Genomic DNA, 15,711 nt, shown 5'->3' on the forward strand with positions numbered 1-15,711 from the left:
GGATGTTTATAACACTCATTTTCCATTGTTATTTCAGTGCTGGACAAGCTAATCAAATCTGCCTGTCACGTTCAATATAAGCTATTCAGAAGCCCCTGTGTGTTAAATCGTAGGCTTCATGGATTAAATACATGAATAAATACAGGTTAACTGCTAAAAGCCTAGTTCGAGTAACTTTCTGGCATGCGAACCAATGGCCAAAACCAAAAGTTCCAGGGTCTGCTGCTACAATTGGCTCCTTGTAGATGGAACCTGCTTGGCTCACAAATGTTATACTTTGGAACAGCTGAAAGGTACCGAACGTTTAGGGGTTAGTGACTAAAGCCACAGGGACTCTGTGCCTTCCTGGATCTCTCCACAGGGACAGGGTCTGGCTGTTGCAAAACTACGGATTTTTTCCTTTTAAATTTCGGAGCTTCTCACGGAATAGGAATGTTGCATTCTACTCGCCATAGTTAGCAATTTAAGCTTTTGTCTGAACACTACATGTTGCATGTACACTGTATGAGAGTTCCCTCATGCTTTATTGAGGGTGCTCAACATAAGACCACTAAACATATGTTAACTTGGCTACCTAAGTCTACAATAAGGTGTAAATGTAACATTGTGAACAGTAAACTACACTGGTCAGATTCACACTGCCCAAATTAACATTATGATAAGAACCTTAAACTTTCCACCCTTTTGTGCAATTGCTCAGTTCTTTTGAATGTAATCTTTTTGTTTTTGTTTGTGGTCATCAAAATCTATTTGGTGCAAAACATAATGAAGGCAAAATGCAACGATCAGCATTTCTCATAATTGGACTGTTCTAGATTGATATTATCACTGCAAACTCCAATACCTTGCAATGAGTGGAGCTTATTGGAATACCCACATTTGAGGCTACAAGTACCGTTAGCGCACACATTACTTCAATGCAAAATCCACTGTGAAGAAATAAAAAAAGATAGATGGAAATGTTGTAGTATAAGAGTTACATGAAGGAAATCCCATGCCATGCACTTATCAAGACAGTGAAGTATGAATGATGGAAGGTGTCATAGCTTCTGAACACGCAGGAATGCTACAGATCTAGGCTCAAATGGCATGATCAAAGGAAAGCACATCAGCTACTTCTACTCCCAACATACCATGAAACTGTTTAATTTTGCTTGTGATCATTCTCTCTTTAGAGCTGTGGATGATATATTTGTGAAGGGTCACTTTGGGCAGAGCCTACCGAGTTCAAACCCTGTATGCTCCTATGCCCCAGTTACAACTGATTCTCAATCTGAAAATCAAAAATGTATTTTTTACAGTAAACTTTTCCAGTTCTACATTGATGAAAATATCTTATTTTTTTGTTTTTGAAAGAACAGAACTTGGCCATGCCTCAGAATAAATTTGATTTTGCCTTGCAGAAGAGAACTATTTCAGCTTTTTCCTGCATTGAATCATGCCATTGTATAGCGACCTGAGCAGCAAACTTAAAGATGTACTGTCCAGACTGCCATGACTGCAGTCACATGGCAAAAGCATACCTTGCAGTGTGTAGTACTGACAGGAAGTCCAACATTGGAAGCTACCACAACTGTGAACGCCGAAGCCAACTCAATAGTGAATCCACTGCAGGAAGCATAAGAAAACACTTCACAGTCACTCTTTGTATCAGTTTGGACTGACACCATGCAGTGTGCCAATGTCTTACCAGTATCTTCTTCAATTGTTTACTTCCAACTGAATTGGTCATAGAATTACATTGGGAGAACAATGGACTACTGAATAATGGAAACAATACACACTAGTTATCTGCATTAAACTGATTGCACAGCTCACTGCTTCAGGCCGTTTTACTACTCTACAGTCCAGTGAATCATGCTTAATTAGTCATTAGGTTAGCGGCAGCAGAGGTCTAGTATGCATTAAAGCAAAAATAAGAGTCAGATTAATATTTTTTAATGTTATGAAGCACATGAGGAAAAGCTAATTTTGTCATTTCCAAATTTCATAGTTTCCCATGTTAATTAGGACAGCAGTAGAATACTTAAGTCAACTAGACCTCTACAATTCAAATTCATACCACATTAAGTTACAGGGATTTTTTTAACAAGGTAAAGGGTCAAATAAGTTACCATTAGAATCAAATCAAAAGCAAACCCAGCAGTCCACACAATTAAAAATAAAACTAGAGCAGCAATTTCTCAAACTAGATCCTATTAGAAATTCAGGCAATCGAATTAGTAATCTTGTACATACCTCGAAGGTGTGATTGGCGTGAGGTCTTTACCCATAGTCTGGATAACTCTTCTACCCCAGACCCAGAGACCTACACAGATCCCAACACCTCCATAAAACAGCAGCCAGACAGGAGTCACAGCTTCTTGCATTACACCTCCTTGTTCATATATAAGCCAGAGAGCTACCAGAGGACCAATTGCATTGCTGAGAAAATAAAATCATTACATCGGGGTTATAAAAACAGAGGCAAGTGCTTTTCAACAAGTCACATTTGTCGTACTCATTTTTCTCCAAAACTGTGTGGCATTATTCTAATCCTACCACATGAAATAGATTAAAACTTCGTACAATATCATTTGTAAGGACGACTGCCGTGTGTGACAAATGTGATCAAAGCCAAATTCTGGAGCCCCTTGTTGCCTACATTTCACTGTTGATCACTATGGCAGAAATTGACAGAAGTTTCTATTACGCAAATAATTTTCCAGAAATGCTAGATAGTTGGTAACCTTATAGATGTTGCTCCTGGACCAACTGTTCTTTCTGCTGCAGTGCAGGTATCAAAAGGTGCTCTATCTGGCTGGACAAGTGTCTCCACAATTTTGTTAAAACAGAATTTTAAATTAAATCCATTTCACCAAAGGTGGGGGAGAGAACAGACACAGATTCACAGACCAGAAGGAACCATTCGATCTTCTAGCCTGATTTCCTACATACCATAGGCCATAGAACAGGGGTGGGCAAACTACTGCCTGTGGGCCGGATCCGGCCCCTCAGGGCTTTGGATCCGGCCCATGGGATCGCTCCCATGGTGCCGAAGGCCCCGTGCCACTCTCAGAAGCAGCCGGCACCATGTTCCTGGGGCCCGGGGGGGGGGGAGGGGGCAAGAGGGCTCCATGCGTTGCCCTTGCTTCCAGGCACCACCCCCCGCAGCTCCCATTGGCCGGGAACGGGGAACTGCGGCCAATGGGAGCTTCGGGGGAGGTACCTGGAGGCATGGCAAGGGCAGCACCCGGAGCCCTGTGCCCCCCGCTCCCCCAGGGGCCGTGCAGGGACGTGGTTCCAGCCACTTCCAGGAGTGTTGCGGGGCCAGGGCAGGCATGCAGGGAGCCTGCCCTGGTCCCGGTGTGCACTGCTGCCACCCTGGAGCCACTTTAGGTAAGCGGCACCAGGCCGGAGCCCGAACCCCATCCCCCAACTCCCTGCCTGCACCTCGCACCCCTCTTGCATCCCAAGCCCCCTCAAGGATTGAACTCACAACCCTGGGTTTAGTAGGCCAATGCTCAAACCACTGAGCTATCCCTCCCGCCCAGTGTTGTTCATGTCCATTCCAATATCCACCCTCCTTCTCCTTTGTTGGAGTAGCCGGCAACAAGTAACTGAGGGGGTGGCAGGTCGACCGGGCTCTATACTGAGTGCCATGAAGGCGCGACTCCAGGGGGCGCCCAGGGTGGCCCGACGGATGCTGCTATGGGAAAAATCTTCCAGCTGTCATTCATGTGTGCACACCTGATTGGAATGGACATGAACACCACATCTCGAAGAACAGCAGTTATGAGAAGGTAACCGTTTTTTTTTTTTTTTTAAATTAACTCCAATCTTTGAATGCTCAGGGACGGCAACACTGGGGCATGGCTGGTGTGCCTCTGTACCACGTTAAACTCTGGCTGCAACATCAACCTTTTGTGGCCATTTACAGCTATTACAAGGTAAAGCAGCTGTCAGGCTGCTCTGACATGACACCGTGGACCCAGCTCTGCCCAGAAGCTGTGCCAAGGTCAGAGAAGGGCACCAGGGAGCTTGTAAGCCAGCTCTGTACACACCTCTGACTTGCACTCTGAAAGTATCAGCAACACCAATATGTGCAACATCTCCTCCTTATGCCTTAATGCTGATGAGAAGTGTTGCCCTGCAGCTGATCAAGGCAGAATGACATAAAAGAGGAGAGACCTAACTCTAAATTAAATGCTGCATCTAAACTCTCAACTCAATGCTGTTACTCTGTGGTCTTTCAGTGACTTAAGAGTCAGAATTATGGAAGAATATGGTGACATTCAGGGAAAAATCTGCAGTTTCTAGCAACACATCAGAGTTCCTTGATCAGAGTTTACATCTGCTATGTTGGCTGGCTCAAATTTAACATCCGCATTATTCTGTTGATGTTTCATATTTTCTCATTAGGAAAAAAAAAAAATGTAGGAATGTGTGAAGCCAGCCTAAAGGAACGGACATTAAATAATTTTAAATATTTCTTCACCAAATACATGTAGAGGGAACATATTTAACATTTTTATGGCTTAAGTTGATCAGAGTGACTGTATCATGATTCTGAGGAGAGGAAAGGAAAGACAGAGCAGCACAATAAGGACAATGGACTTCAAAAGAGCAGACTTTAACAAACAGGGAAGTGGTAGGTAGGATCCAATGGGAAGAAAATCTAAGGGGGAAAAGGAGTTCAGGAGAGCTGGCAGTGTCTCAAGGCACAACAGCAAATTATCCCAGCGTGAAGGAAAGATAGGAAAAATAGGAAGAGGGCAATATGGCTCCATCAGGAGCTCTTTAGTGACCAGAAAATCACAAAGGGACCCTTCAGAAAGAGGAAGCAAGGACAAATTGCTAAGGAGGAGTATCAAAGAATAGCACAAGCATGTAGGAAGAAAATCCGAAGGGCTAAGGCAAAAAATGAGTTCCATAAAAAGGCAATAAGAAGAGGTTCTATGAGTACATTAGGAGAAAGAAAAAGACAAAGGAACATGAGGTTCTCTACTCAGCGGGGAAGGAAAGCCAATCACTGATGACATCAAGAAGTCTGTGGTGTTTAATGCCTATTTTGCTTCAGTCTTCACTAAAAAGTGAAATGGTGATGAGATACTCAATACAATTAACATTAACAACAAGGGGGAAGGAACGCAAGCCAAAATATGGAAAGAACAGGTTCAAGAATATTTAGATAAGTTGGATGTACTCAACTCAGGAGGGCCTGATGAAATTCATCCTAAAATACTTAGTCTTAAGGAACTAGCTGAAGCAATCTTGGAACTGTTAGCAATGATCTTCGAGAACTCATGGAGGACACATGAGGTCTCGGAGGACTGGAGAAGGGCAAACACAGTAGTTAACTTTCAAAGGGGAACAAGGAGGACCTGCTGAATTATAGACCAGGCAGCCTAACTTTGATACCTGGAAAGATACTAGAATAAATTATTAAACAATCGATCTGTAAGCACCTAGAGTAGAACAGGATTATAAGGAATAGCCAGCACAAATTTGTCAAGAACAAACCATACCAAACCAACCTAATTTCCTTCAACAGAGTTACTGGCCTGGTAAATAGGGGAGAAGCAGTAGACATGATAAACACTGATTTTAGGAAGGCTTTTGACATAGTCCTACATGACATTCTCATAACCAAACTTTGGAAATTTGTGCTAGATGAAATTACTTTAAGTTGCATATACAACTGGTTGAAAGACCATACTGAAAGAGCAGTTATCAAGGGTTTGCTGTCAAACTGGGAGGGCATATCTAGTGGAGTTCCACAGGGATCAGTCCTGGATCCAGTACTATTCAATATTTTCATTAAATGACTTGGACAGTGGAGTGGAGAATATGCTTTCAAAATGTGCAGATAACACTAAAATGGGAGAGGCTGCATACACTTTGGAAGACAGGATTAGAATTCAAAATGACAAATTGGAGAACTGGTCTGAATTCTACAAGATAAATGCAAAATACTTCACTTAGGAAAGAAAAATGAAATGCACAACTACAAAATGGGGAATAACTGGCTAGGTGGTAGTACTGCTGAAAAGGATCTGGGGATTATAGGGGATCACAAATTGAACATAAGTCAACAATGTGATGCAGTTGCAAAAAAGGCTAATATTCTGGGGTGTATTAACAGGAGAGTTGTATGAAACAGATGGGAGGTAATCGTCCCACTTCTTTTGGCACTGGTGAGGCCTTGGCTGGAGTACTGTGTCCAATTCTGGGTGCCACTGTGACGGTGCTCCTCATAAGGCTTTATGGAAATATGCTTATGAATATACATGACATAACTGGAATATGTTCTACGCTACGTATGCCATGTAACATATCTATGTAAAGGTCATGATCTACTGAATCTATTAATCCTATTTGTATGCATGTATCATTTTTGTATTTGAAGTTATGAATATTGGCCGTGTACCAGCTTGATTTCTAAATAACCTTAGTAGAGCATTTGGTCAGTTCCTGGAGAAAGGAATTCGCAAAGTTAAATGCCCAGTCAAGCAGCATTTAAAGAACAATGCATCTTGGAAGGCTCCAATCCACATAAGAAGTCTTCCTGGAGACAGTCCAGATGCCAGGTGGGCAATGGCTGCTGCCTGTAAAAACTATGAGTCATGCGTGGACATGTGACTGGCCCAGGTGACTCCAGAACTCCATCTTGGAGCTGGACTTTGCATAGGAGAGAGGAGTGAGTCTCCACCCACAAGAGAGTCTATTTAAGCCTGTGGGAGACCCCTCCATTTTGTCTTCAGCTGGCTAAGGAGATAGCCTCTCCACCCCCAAGAATACCTGAAAGAAACTGGAACAAAACACAGTAACTACAGGGGGTGTGAGTGATTGCTGGACCTGTACTAAAAGGAGATTAGTCTGTAAAAGGAAGCTTACTGGAACTGGGGAGGTTTTGTCTGTATTCAATTTTATTAGACATAGACTTGCGGGTTTTATTTTATTTTTCTTGGTAATTCACTTTGTTCTGTCTGTTACTACTTGGAACCACTTAAATCCTACTTTCTGTATTTAGTAAAATCATTTTTTACTTATTAATTAACCCAGATTTTGTATTAATACTTGGGGGGGGGGGGGCACAAACAGCTGTGCATCTCTCTCTATCAGTGTTACAGAGGGTGAACAATTTATGAGTTTACCCTGTATAAACTTTATACAGGGTAAAATGGATTTATTTGGGGTTTGGACCCCATTGGGAGTTGGGCATCTGAGTGTCAAGGACAGAAACATTTCTGTAAGCAGCTTTCAATTGAGCCTACAGCTGTTAGGGGACATGGTTCAGACCTGGGTCTGGGTTTGCAGTAGGCTGGCGGGCCTGGCTCAAACCAGGCAGGACACTGAAGTCCTAAGCTGACTGGGCAGGAAAGCAGGGGCAGAAGTTGTCTTGGCACATCAGGTGGCAACTCCTAGGCGGTTTCTGTGATCCAGCCCGTCACAGCCACATTTTAGGAAGGATGTGGGGAAATTGGAGAGGGTCCAGAGGAGAGGAACAAAAATGAGAAAAGGTTTAGAAAACCTGACCTGTGAGGAACGGTTAAAAAACTGGGCATGTTCAGTCTTGAGAAAAGAAAATCAAGAGGGGAGCAGATAACAGTCTTCAAATATGTTTAAGGCTGTTATAAAGAGGACAGTGATCAATGGTCTGCCACGTCCAATGATAGTAGGACAAGAAGTAATCGGTTTAATCTACAGCAAGAGAGATTTACATTAGATATTAGATAAAACTTTCTAACTATGAGGGTAGTTACTGTACTGGGATCTGTACTGGGCCCAGTTCTATTTAACATATTCATAAACTACCTGGAAAAAGGGGTAAACAGTGAGGTGGCAAAATTTGCAGATGATACAAAACTACTCAAAATAGTTACATCCCAGACAGACTGCGAAGAGCTACAAAAGGATCTCACAAAACTGGGTGACTGGGCAACAAAATAGCAGATGAAATTTAATGTTGATAAATGCCAAGTAATGCACATTGGAAAACATAATCCTAACTGTACATATACAATGATGGGGTCTAAATTAGTTGTTACCATTCAAGAAAGAGATCTTGGAGTCATTGTGGATAGTTCTCGGAAATCATCCACTCAATGTGCAGCGGCAGTCAAAAAAGCGAACAGAATGTTGGGAATCATCAAGAAAGGGATAGATAATAAGACAGAAAATATCATATTGCCTCTATATAAATCCATGATACACCCACACCTTGAATACTGCATGCAGATGTGGTCACACCATCTCAAAAAATATATATTGGAATTGGAAAAGGTTCAGAAAAGGGCAACAAAAATTATTAGGGATATAGAACGGCTTCCTAGGAGGAGAGATTAATAAGACTGGGACTTTTCAGCTTGCAAAAGAGGCAGCTAAGGGGGGATATGATAGAGGTCTATAAAATCATGAGTGGTATAGAGAAAGTAAATAAGGAAGCGTTATTTATTCGTCATAATACAAGAACAAGGGGCCACCAAATGAAATTCATAGGTAGCAGGTTTAAAATAAACACAAGAAAGTATTTTTTCACGCAACACACTGTCAACCTCTGGAACTCCTTGCCAGAGGGTGTTGTGAAGGCCAATACTATAACGGGGTTCAGAAGGGAGCTAGATAGATTCATGAAAGATAGGTCCATCAATGGCTATCAGCCAGGATGGGCAGGAATGGGGTCCCTTGCCTGTCTGCCAGAAGCTGGGATTGGGTGACAGGGCATGGATCACTTGATGATAACATGTCTGTTCATTCCCTTTGGGGCACCTGCCATTGGCCACTGTCAGAGGACAGGATACTGGGCTTGATGGACCTTTGGTCTGATCCATATGGCCGTTCTTACTATGTTCTTATGTTCATAATTTGAGAAATCAGGTCACATGCTTCATTTAAGTACCTAAAGGTAAAATGAATGCTTTTGGAAATCTGGCCCCAGTGTACAGCTAAGCTGGGGTTCTATGAATGCTGTGTCACAATGCCAAGGCTAAGACCGCTAAAGAAAGCATACTAACTGCCTTACCCAAGGAAAATATACTTTACTGATTGTACAGGACTTTCCTTGATATGGTATGTTGCAATAGGACTTGCTAATTGGTACTTCTCTCACCCCAACCCAAGAAAGCACAAAAGGAAGACGACATTGTAATTATCAGTTTCTAATCACATCTAAGTGATTACAAAACGGAAGATAAATAATTTTTAAAAGTCAAACATAATTCAATAGATTTAAAATCTAATAGGCCGCTACTCTCTTTACAAACTGATAATAGTGAGTAGGATTCTGAGAATGCAGAATCCAGGGATTGACAGTTACACTTGTCCTGGGTCCAGGACTGGCTATATTTACTCCTGGCACAGTACCAAAACACACAGCTGGAGCAAGGGACAGGTTTAAGGTCTTAAACTGTACAAGGCAAGCCACCATGGCTAGGAATTAATCATTTATATTGTTTCAAAACTGGAGTCCCAGCTTTCATTGGAATAAAGTATTAGTGCCTGATTCTACCAAAGTTACCGGGAGTGGAGAGTCCTCAGCATCTCCTAGGAAGCACTGAAGCAAAATGAGATGCTTACACTTCACTTCTCAACTCTTTTTCCCATTTACATGGGGGAAGAAAGAGGTGCCCATGATTCTTTGCCACTCCATCTGGCCCTTGGCATGGGTTCATAAGTGTTGGAGTTAGTCTTTTTCTCTTCAAACTTCTTTTGACAGTCTTTCCATCATATCCTCGGGCTTTCACATCCTTTCTGGCTGTCCTCTTCCTTACATGCTCTCTTTGATGGTCTTTCTTTTCCCATTCTTACCATGTGTCCAGCCCACCTCAAACGTGCACTCGCCAGTCTATCTATTGCTTAGAGACCCAAGTTCATCTTTCCCCTAATTTCTTCCATGTACCCTCCACTTGCCTGCCATTCTCTTCACTATATTATTTTCTACTACCTGTATCTTCTTCCATCTAAAATGAGGCCCTTACTCTCACTCCATTATTTCATGAGGAATCAAGCTCTAAAATGATGGGAGAAACACTGCCATAAATGGACTTTGTGTAGAGATCAGTATGAATACTTCCATCCCAAGCAAATAACTCCAAGAACCGGCCTGGAGCAGTGATTAGGAAGGAAGTTTCTTTTAGGAATGCATGACAAAAAAAATGAGACATTCCAATTGCATGGTAAACTGTATTACTTTAAAAGTGGTTTTACTGTTTGACTTTAAATTGGGTAAAAGAGTCTTAGTGATTTGGAGAAAGGCTCTAGCAGCAGTAAATGGTTTAAATTAGTAAAAACTCTGAAAAATGGAGATAAAAGTCTGATTTTTAGAAGCACTACACTGATTGCAGATTTAATTCATTTTAGCTAAACATAAGGTAATGTCAATTAGCAAAAATATTCTAAGATTCCCATAGGCTGACATGCTCGAAATCTGCAGGATCTTCTAAGGAGTCATTGTGAATGCTTGAGATATGGCTAAGAATGATCAAGTCAACAGGAGCACAAAGGAAATGATTGGAAGCCCTGTAGTGTAGGACTGCAAAAATGATTCTGCCGGGAAGGAAGAGTCACTTGATTGAATCACTTACAATTTTTAAACTAAGACTTCATTGCAGGGCCCACAGTTTGTAGGGCCAAATTAAAGTATTTAGGTGTTTAAGTACCAGATTTGCAGGCCCAAACAGGTAAGTAGATGTCTAAATGCACTAACCAGTACCTAAATGCACTAACCAATCTTATGGGTGCAGAAACAGATTGGGGGTACGGCCAGGCAGAAAATCTGGCTTGAAGGATGTAGTGAAAACTGAGCAGTCCCTACTTTTTATATTGTTACATAATACAGGAACAAAGCGTCACTGAAAGTAACAGCAGGTAAATTTAGAACAAGTAAATTGTTGGCTCATAGTGATCCGTAAGAGACACACCACTGACACTTAAAAGCTCTGCTAGCAACTGGCCAGAAGAAAGAAAAGACTTCATAAACTGCAGCAGCAAAGATGCTTTTTTGTATTAAAATATAGTTTTAATTATATATACTTTTCACTGGCAAACGGTATCTCTGACTTGAACAAGCCCAGTCCACAATGAAAGGGTTACCTGCTAGTATCACACAACAAACAGGCACGGCAAAATCTGCTGATCCGTGCTTAGTCCTAGAGGAGTCTGGCTGGGAAGGCTGCTGCTAAGCAGGGGCAGAGAGGAGGGGAATCTGACTGTTGTGCCAGCATCTGGCCACAGAGTCTGATAGGGAATCTTGAGGAGAGGACGATGAGCAACTTGGTTTCAGTAGGAACAGATACTCACCCCAGTTACCCTCTGCCTCACACACCAGGGCACTGGAAATAGGACAACCTAATTTCATCCTGCAGCAGCAGAGACAGAGGAGATGATGTCCTAATGAGTCCTGAATAGGGAAGACTATTATCCCCACTGGACAGATGGGCAACTGAGGTACAGGAAGACTGAGTTGCCACAGCTGACACGGGAAACCCGTTGTGGAGCAGGGAATCTGTCCCCTCCAACACTCCCAGTACTTGTGGATGAGATGGGAAGAAAGAAAATCTCTCTCATAAATATAAGCCTGAAGGGACCATTCTGGTCGCCTAGTCTGCCCTTGTGTGTAACACATAGGCCATAGGACTTCTCTGAATCAATTCCTGTTTGAACCAGAGCATGTGTCTTTTAGAAAAACATCCAATCTCATCTGAGGAAATAAGCTAATAAGGGACACACTCTTCCCGCCCCACCCCAATGCACACACAGGCGTGATCCCGTAATCTGACTCTATGCAGAACACAGGCCCTAGATTTCATCCAGGAATTCCTGCAGCAAGTCCAGTAATTTGTGGTGAAACTAGAGCATCTCTTTTAGAGACCCCCAAGGGATGGAGAATCCATCACATCCCTGGGGACCTTATCCATAGCCTACTGAATTCAGAGGAAGTCTTTCTATTAATTTCAGTGAGCTTTGGACCAAGCCCTTGGTGAGCTGTGCGCCATGCCTCTGATGGTGCCAGAGGATTAGGAAGGTGTCCAATTTGCCAGTGGGTTATTAGATCACTGGGTCCCCCACCAGAAATCAGCTACAGGCAGGGGAACCCCTTTGTGTGGAGAGACAGTTCTGAGAGGCTTCTTGGGGACATCCATCAGTTCAGATTTCTGAATGCCTAGCTGGATCCCAGATCTCTGCAAGTGCTCCCATCACCGATGGTTAGGTATTTTTAAAATATCACAATATTAGATCACACACAATATCACAGCATTGCGCTCCTGATCATTAAAATCCACAGCTCTCCGGAAGATGCATACAGCCCTCTCCGGTGGCCAGTAGGGCCTCAGCCCTTCCAATTTGTCTGGGGCCAGTTCTCCAAACAACTGTGGCAACTCTGCAGGCAGTCACACTCCTGGGCCACATCTTTTTTCCATACTGCCCTTTTCATTCTTGTGTTGACCTCTGAGTGGTCCCGTGTGCTCCCCTTGTGCCTGAGTGCTGAGCCAGTGAAACCTGTACATGCCAAACAATTAAGTTTAACAACATTTTTTCAGAGCTTCTGTTCTAATGCATTTATCTGGGATTTAAAATTCTTTAGCTTTTATTCAGCACACACGCACCACGTTGTCACATGGCTCCTGGATTGGCTCACAGTTAGTCCCAGGCCCTGGAACAGATCCAGTGTCGTTGCCACAGCACATTTAAGCTTACAGCAGGGAGGTGGCCTGAACAAAACCACCAGCCAAATAAGGTATTAGCATCGCTCTCTGCTTCTTTTAATGGGCAGCCGCTATTGCTACTATCCCTGTTGATGTCAGCCCAAAGAGGAGCCCAGAGTGCTGCAAATGCCGAAACCTGAGGCAAAAATCAGAGCTATTTACGGTGTTGGTATGATATTCGCATGTGGAAATATGCATCATGAAGGACTGTCAAGGCCAGATTTCCTGGCTCAACTATCATGGTCGGTGAGTCCATTCTAACTTGGCTTGGGAGGCAATAAACCAATTTAACCTCTTCAAGGCCTGAATCAAAAGTCTCCCCTAGTCTCTTCTGTATCATGGAATGCATGGAACATATCCATAGTATTATTTACTGTGCACCAAAAGTCCAATCAACTATGTACAAAGCATGGGAGAACACTGACCTGCAGGGAGTTTACAATACAATCCACATTAGACATCAGTTGTTACAGTCTATATGTAATTATCAATCAGACTGTACATCACTACAATGCACTTAAATAAAATATAAAATAGGGTGAACATCAAACTTCATACAGCTGATAATTTATAACTTTTCCCCTCTTCTTCCCCTTTATCCTCTACCACACTTGAGGGGTCTGTAAGAAAGGGCCTGGCAGAAGAGACTTGGCAAATGACAGGCGGGTGTTCCAATATAGGGGGAGTCTTGGGGACGGAGGACAAGACAGGAGTGAGAAGCCCGGAAAGGGAGCAGGAGGAGATGAACTGTGCAGACCCTTGAAGATGTGGATAAAGAGATCAACTTACCACAGAAGGAAAGGGAAGTTAGCTAAAAGGATTCAAAGGGAGAGAGTGAAAGAGAAGCTTTGCAGCTGTATTTGTAAAGGACTGAAAACAGGTAAGTCGAGAAGCTGAAGACAAAAGAAAAAAGGCTGCAGAAGTCAGAATGTGAGAGAGGGCCTAGCCCAGGGTTTTGGTGGTATGAATAGGCAGATTTTAGAAATGCTGTATAGGCGATAACCTCAAAAAGGCATCAGATGACACAGGGACTACAGTCTCTTAAATGATTTATTTTCTCCAAATCTCTGGATTGCTTTAGAGGACATCTTGAAAAATGAGAGTCCACTACCTTGCTAGAGTGGAAATTCCCGACCTCTGTGGGGCTAACTTGCAAACCTGAAGGGATGTGGCTCCACAGCTCAATACTCAAGGGGCTGCTTCTTATCTGGGAATCTGAATCACATCCTTCTAAAGTTCACCAAAGATACAGGTCCGCTTTGTCCACGGGAACTGAGGGGGCTGAAGCAGCTTTAACCTTGGCAAGCCGTGCTGGGGGGCTTAACTACAGCCTTTTGGAAGCTTGGACTTGTGCAGAGTGTGATAAAAATAGAAAGACGTCTGCCTCAAAGAGAGACCAAACAGAAGGGTGCCCTTCCCCTGGGGAGACTAAGTGAGAACTGGGAGAGTTCTGTTCTCAGGGAAACTGCAGTTTTAGCAAACCGTGTCGAGCCAGGAAGCAGCAGTGTAGAAATCTCAAGAGAAAATCCACCAGAAACAGTCCACAAGAATTGCCATGCAACAGCCAGCTCATGAGTCAAAGGTTCTCTCTAGGGCAGCATACGCTTCACTGGAAAATGCCTCAGCAGCAAGATCACGGGTCCAGAAATTGCCCCACAAGTTATCTTACTCCGGCCTCAAGGAATTGATTCTAATACCTGGCAGAAACGAACGTGCTCTCCCTTGGATGAGTAGGATGTCGGTCCCAGGGCATTAGAGACACAAGGTACGGGAGGTAATATCTTTTATTGGACCAACTTCTGTTGGCGAGAAGAACAAGGAGGAAGAAGGCTGGAGGAAGGTGGCATACACAGACTGAATGAGCTGGCTAAGCCTCATAAGTTTCCGACAATATACATAAGCAGTGGCCACCACAAATCCAAAAGAAGAGTGGAAGCGCTGAGCTTCCCAGACAAAAGGCGAACCACACAACAGCACACATCCTACTCATGGCAACTTCCTGCAATCTAGGGGCGCAAGCCACGCAGAGGGAGAAAAGGCTTCCTGATCAGAAGCACCGTGCCAGTAGCCGGTGTGTGTGTAATACAGCAGCCCAAAAGCTCATTATCCTTTGCACTGCCATGCTGCATTACACATGGGTACCTAATTTCCTGGCCACTATCACTGCTCAGCCTCCATGTGACTCTGCCTTTCTCACATCCCTCCCTTTTTATTTTAAAGGGTTTCTATTCTGGTATTGTCCAGTAAAACTCTATATTTACTGCCTAGATCCCACTTTGGTGTCCTATTCCCTTTCCCCTTCCTAAGCCATCCCCTGCTACGCTGCCTTTTTGACTCCTGTCACCTTATTCTACCCTTTTGTCCTGGTTGAAAGCTCTCGCAACCAGTCCCCACTAGTCTAATTCCTAAGAAAGCCTCATTATTGACATTGAGGGGACCTTTTTTCAACATGGGGGGGGGGGGGAGAGAAGAGAAACCAGAAGAGTTGGTGAGATATATACAAGTTTGCCAGTTCTTGCAGTGCTTATCCCAAACACTGCTTGGGATATACTCCTACACTCAGGCCTTGATCCTGCAGCTGACTGCACATGGACACACTCCTGCATTTGCACTGGGTTTCAATGAAGTCAATGGGGCTCCGCAGAGCTGTAGGGAGGAATACACCCACATGCAGTCAACTGCAGGATCAGCGCCTTAGATTTGGAGTCCAGAGACCCTGAACCATCTTTTTGTGATGTATACACAGTGCCTAACGTGAAGGAACCCCAAGCCTTTGCTGAAGCCTCCAGGCATCACCACAATACAAATAACACACAATACTGAATTAAGGAAAAATAGGCTAACAAGCAACAGTTAAATAAATGCCTTGCACAAAATTAAGTGAGGTCTGTTTTGTCCTTGCAATTTTATCAGTCAAGAGACCTTGAAATAAACAAAGTATATGAGACAAATGTGCACACTCTGACCCCTGCTCTCCAGTCTGATATGGATGGGAAGACCCTAGCACCCGTCCACAGCCTTAATC

At 43.3% G+C, this 15,711-nt stretch overlaps 1 protein-coding gene across 7 annotated transcripts in view; it reads right to left on the reverse strand.

Moving 5' to 3' along the window:
- Window positions 1-15,711, reverse strand: part of SLC20A2 (solute carrier family 20 member 2) — a 72,695-nt gene that overhangs the window by 7,816 nt on the left and 49,168 nt on the right. For 5 of the 7 annotated variants that reach the window (XM_037896616.2, XM_043544430.1, XM_007070986.4 and 2 more), the window contains exons 9-10: window positions 2,239-2,424; window positions 1,524-1,608 (exon numbers count right to left, since the gene is read on the reverse strand). In XM_037896616.2, coding sequence (XP_037752544.1) covers window positions 1,524-1,608; window positions 2,239-2,424 — 271 coding nt within the window. The remainder of the gene's footprint in view (window positions 1-1,523; window positions 1,609-2,238; window positions 2,425-15,711) is intronic. The other 2 variants (XM_037896617.2, XM_043544431.1) reach the window with 1 other exon arrangement.

This window comes from Chelonia mydas, chromosome 4 (assembly GCF_015237465.2).
Source record: "Chelonia mydas isolate rCheMyd1 chromosome 4, rCheMyd1.pri.v2, whole genome shotgun sequence".
Taxonomy (NCBI): Eukaryota; Metazoa; Chordata; order Testudines; family Cheloniidae; genus Chelonia; species Chelonia mydas.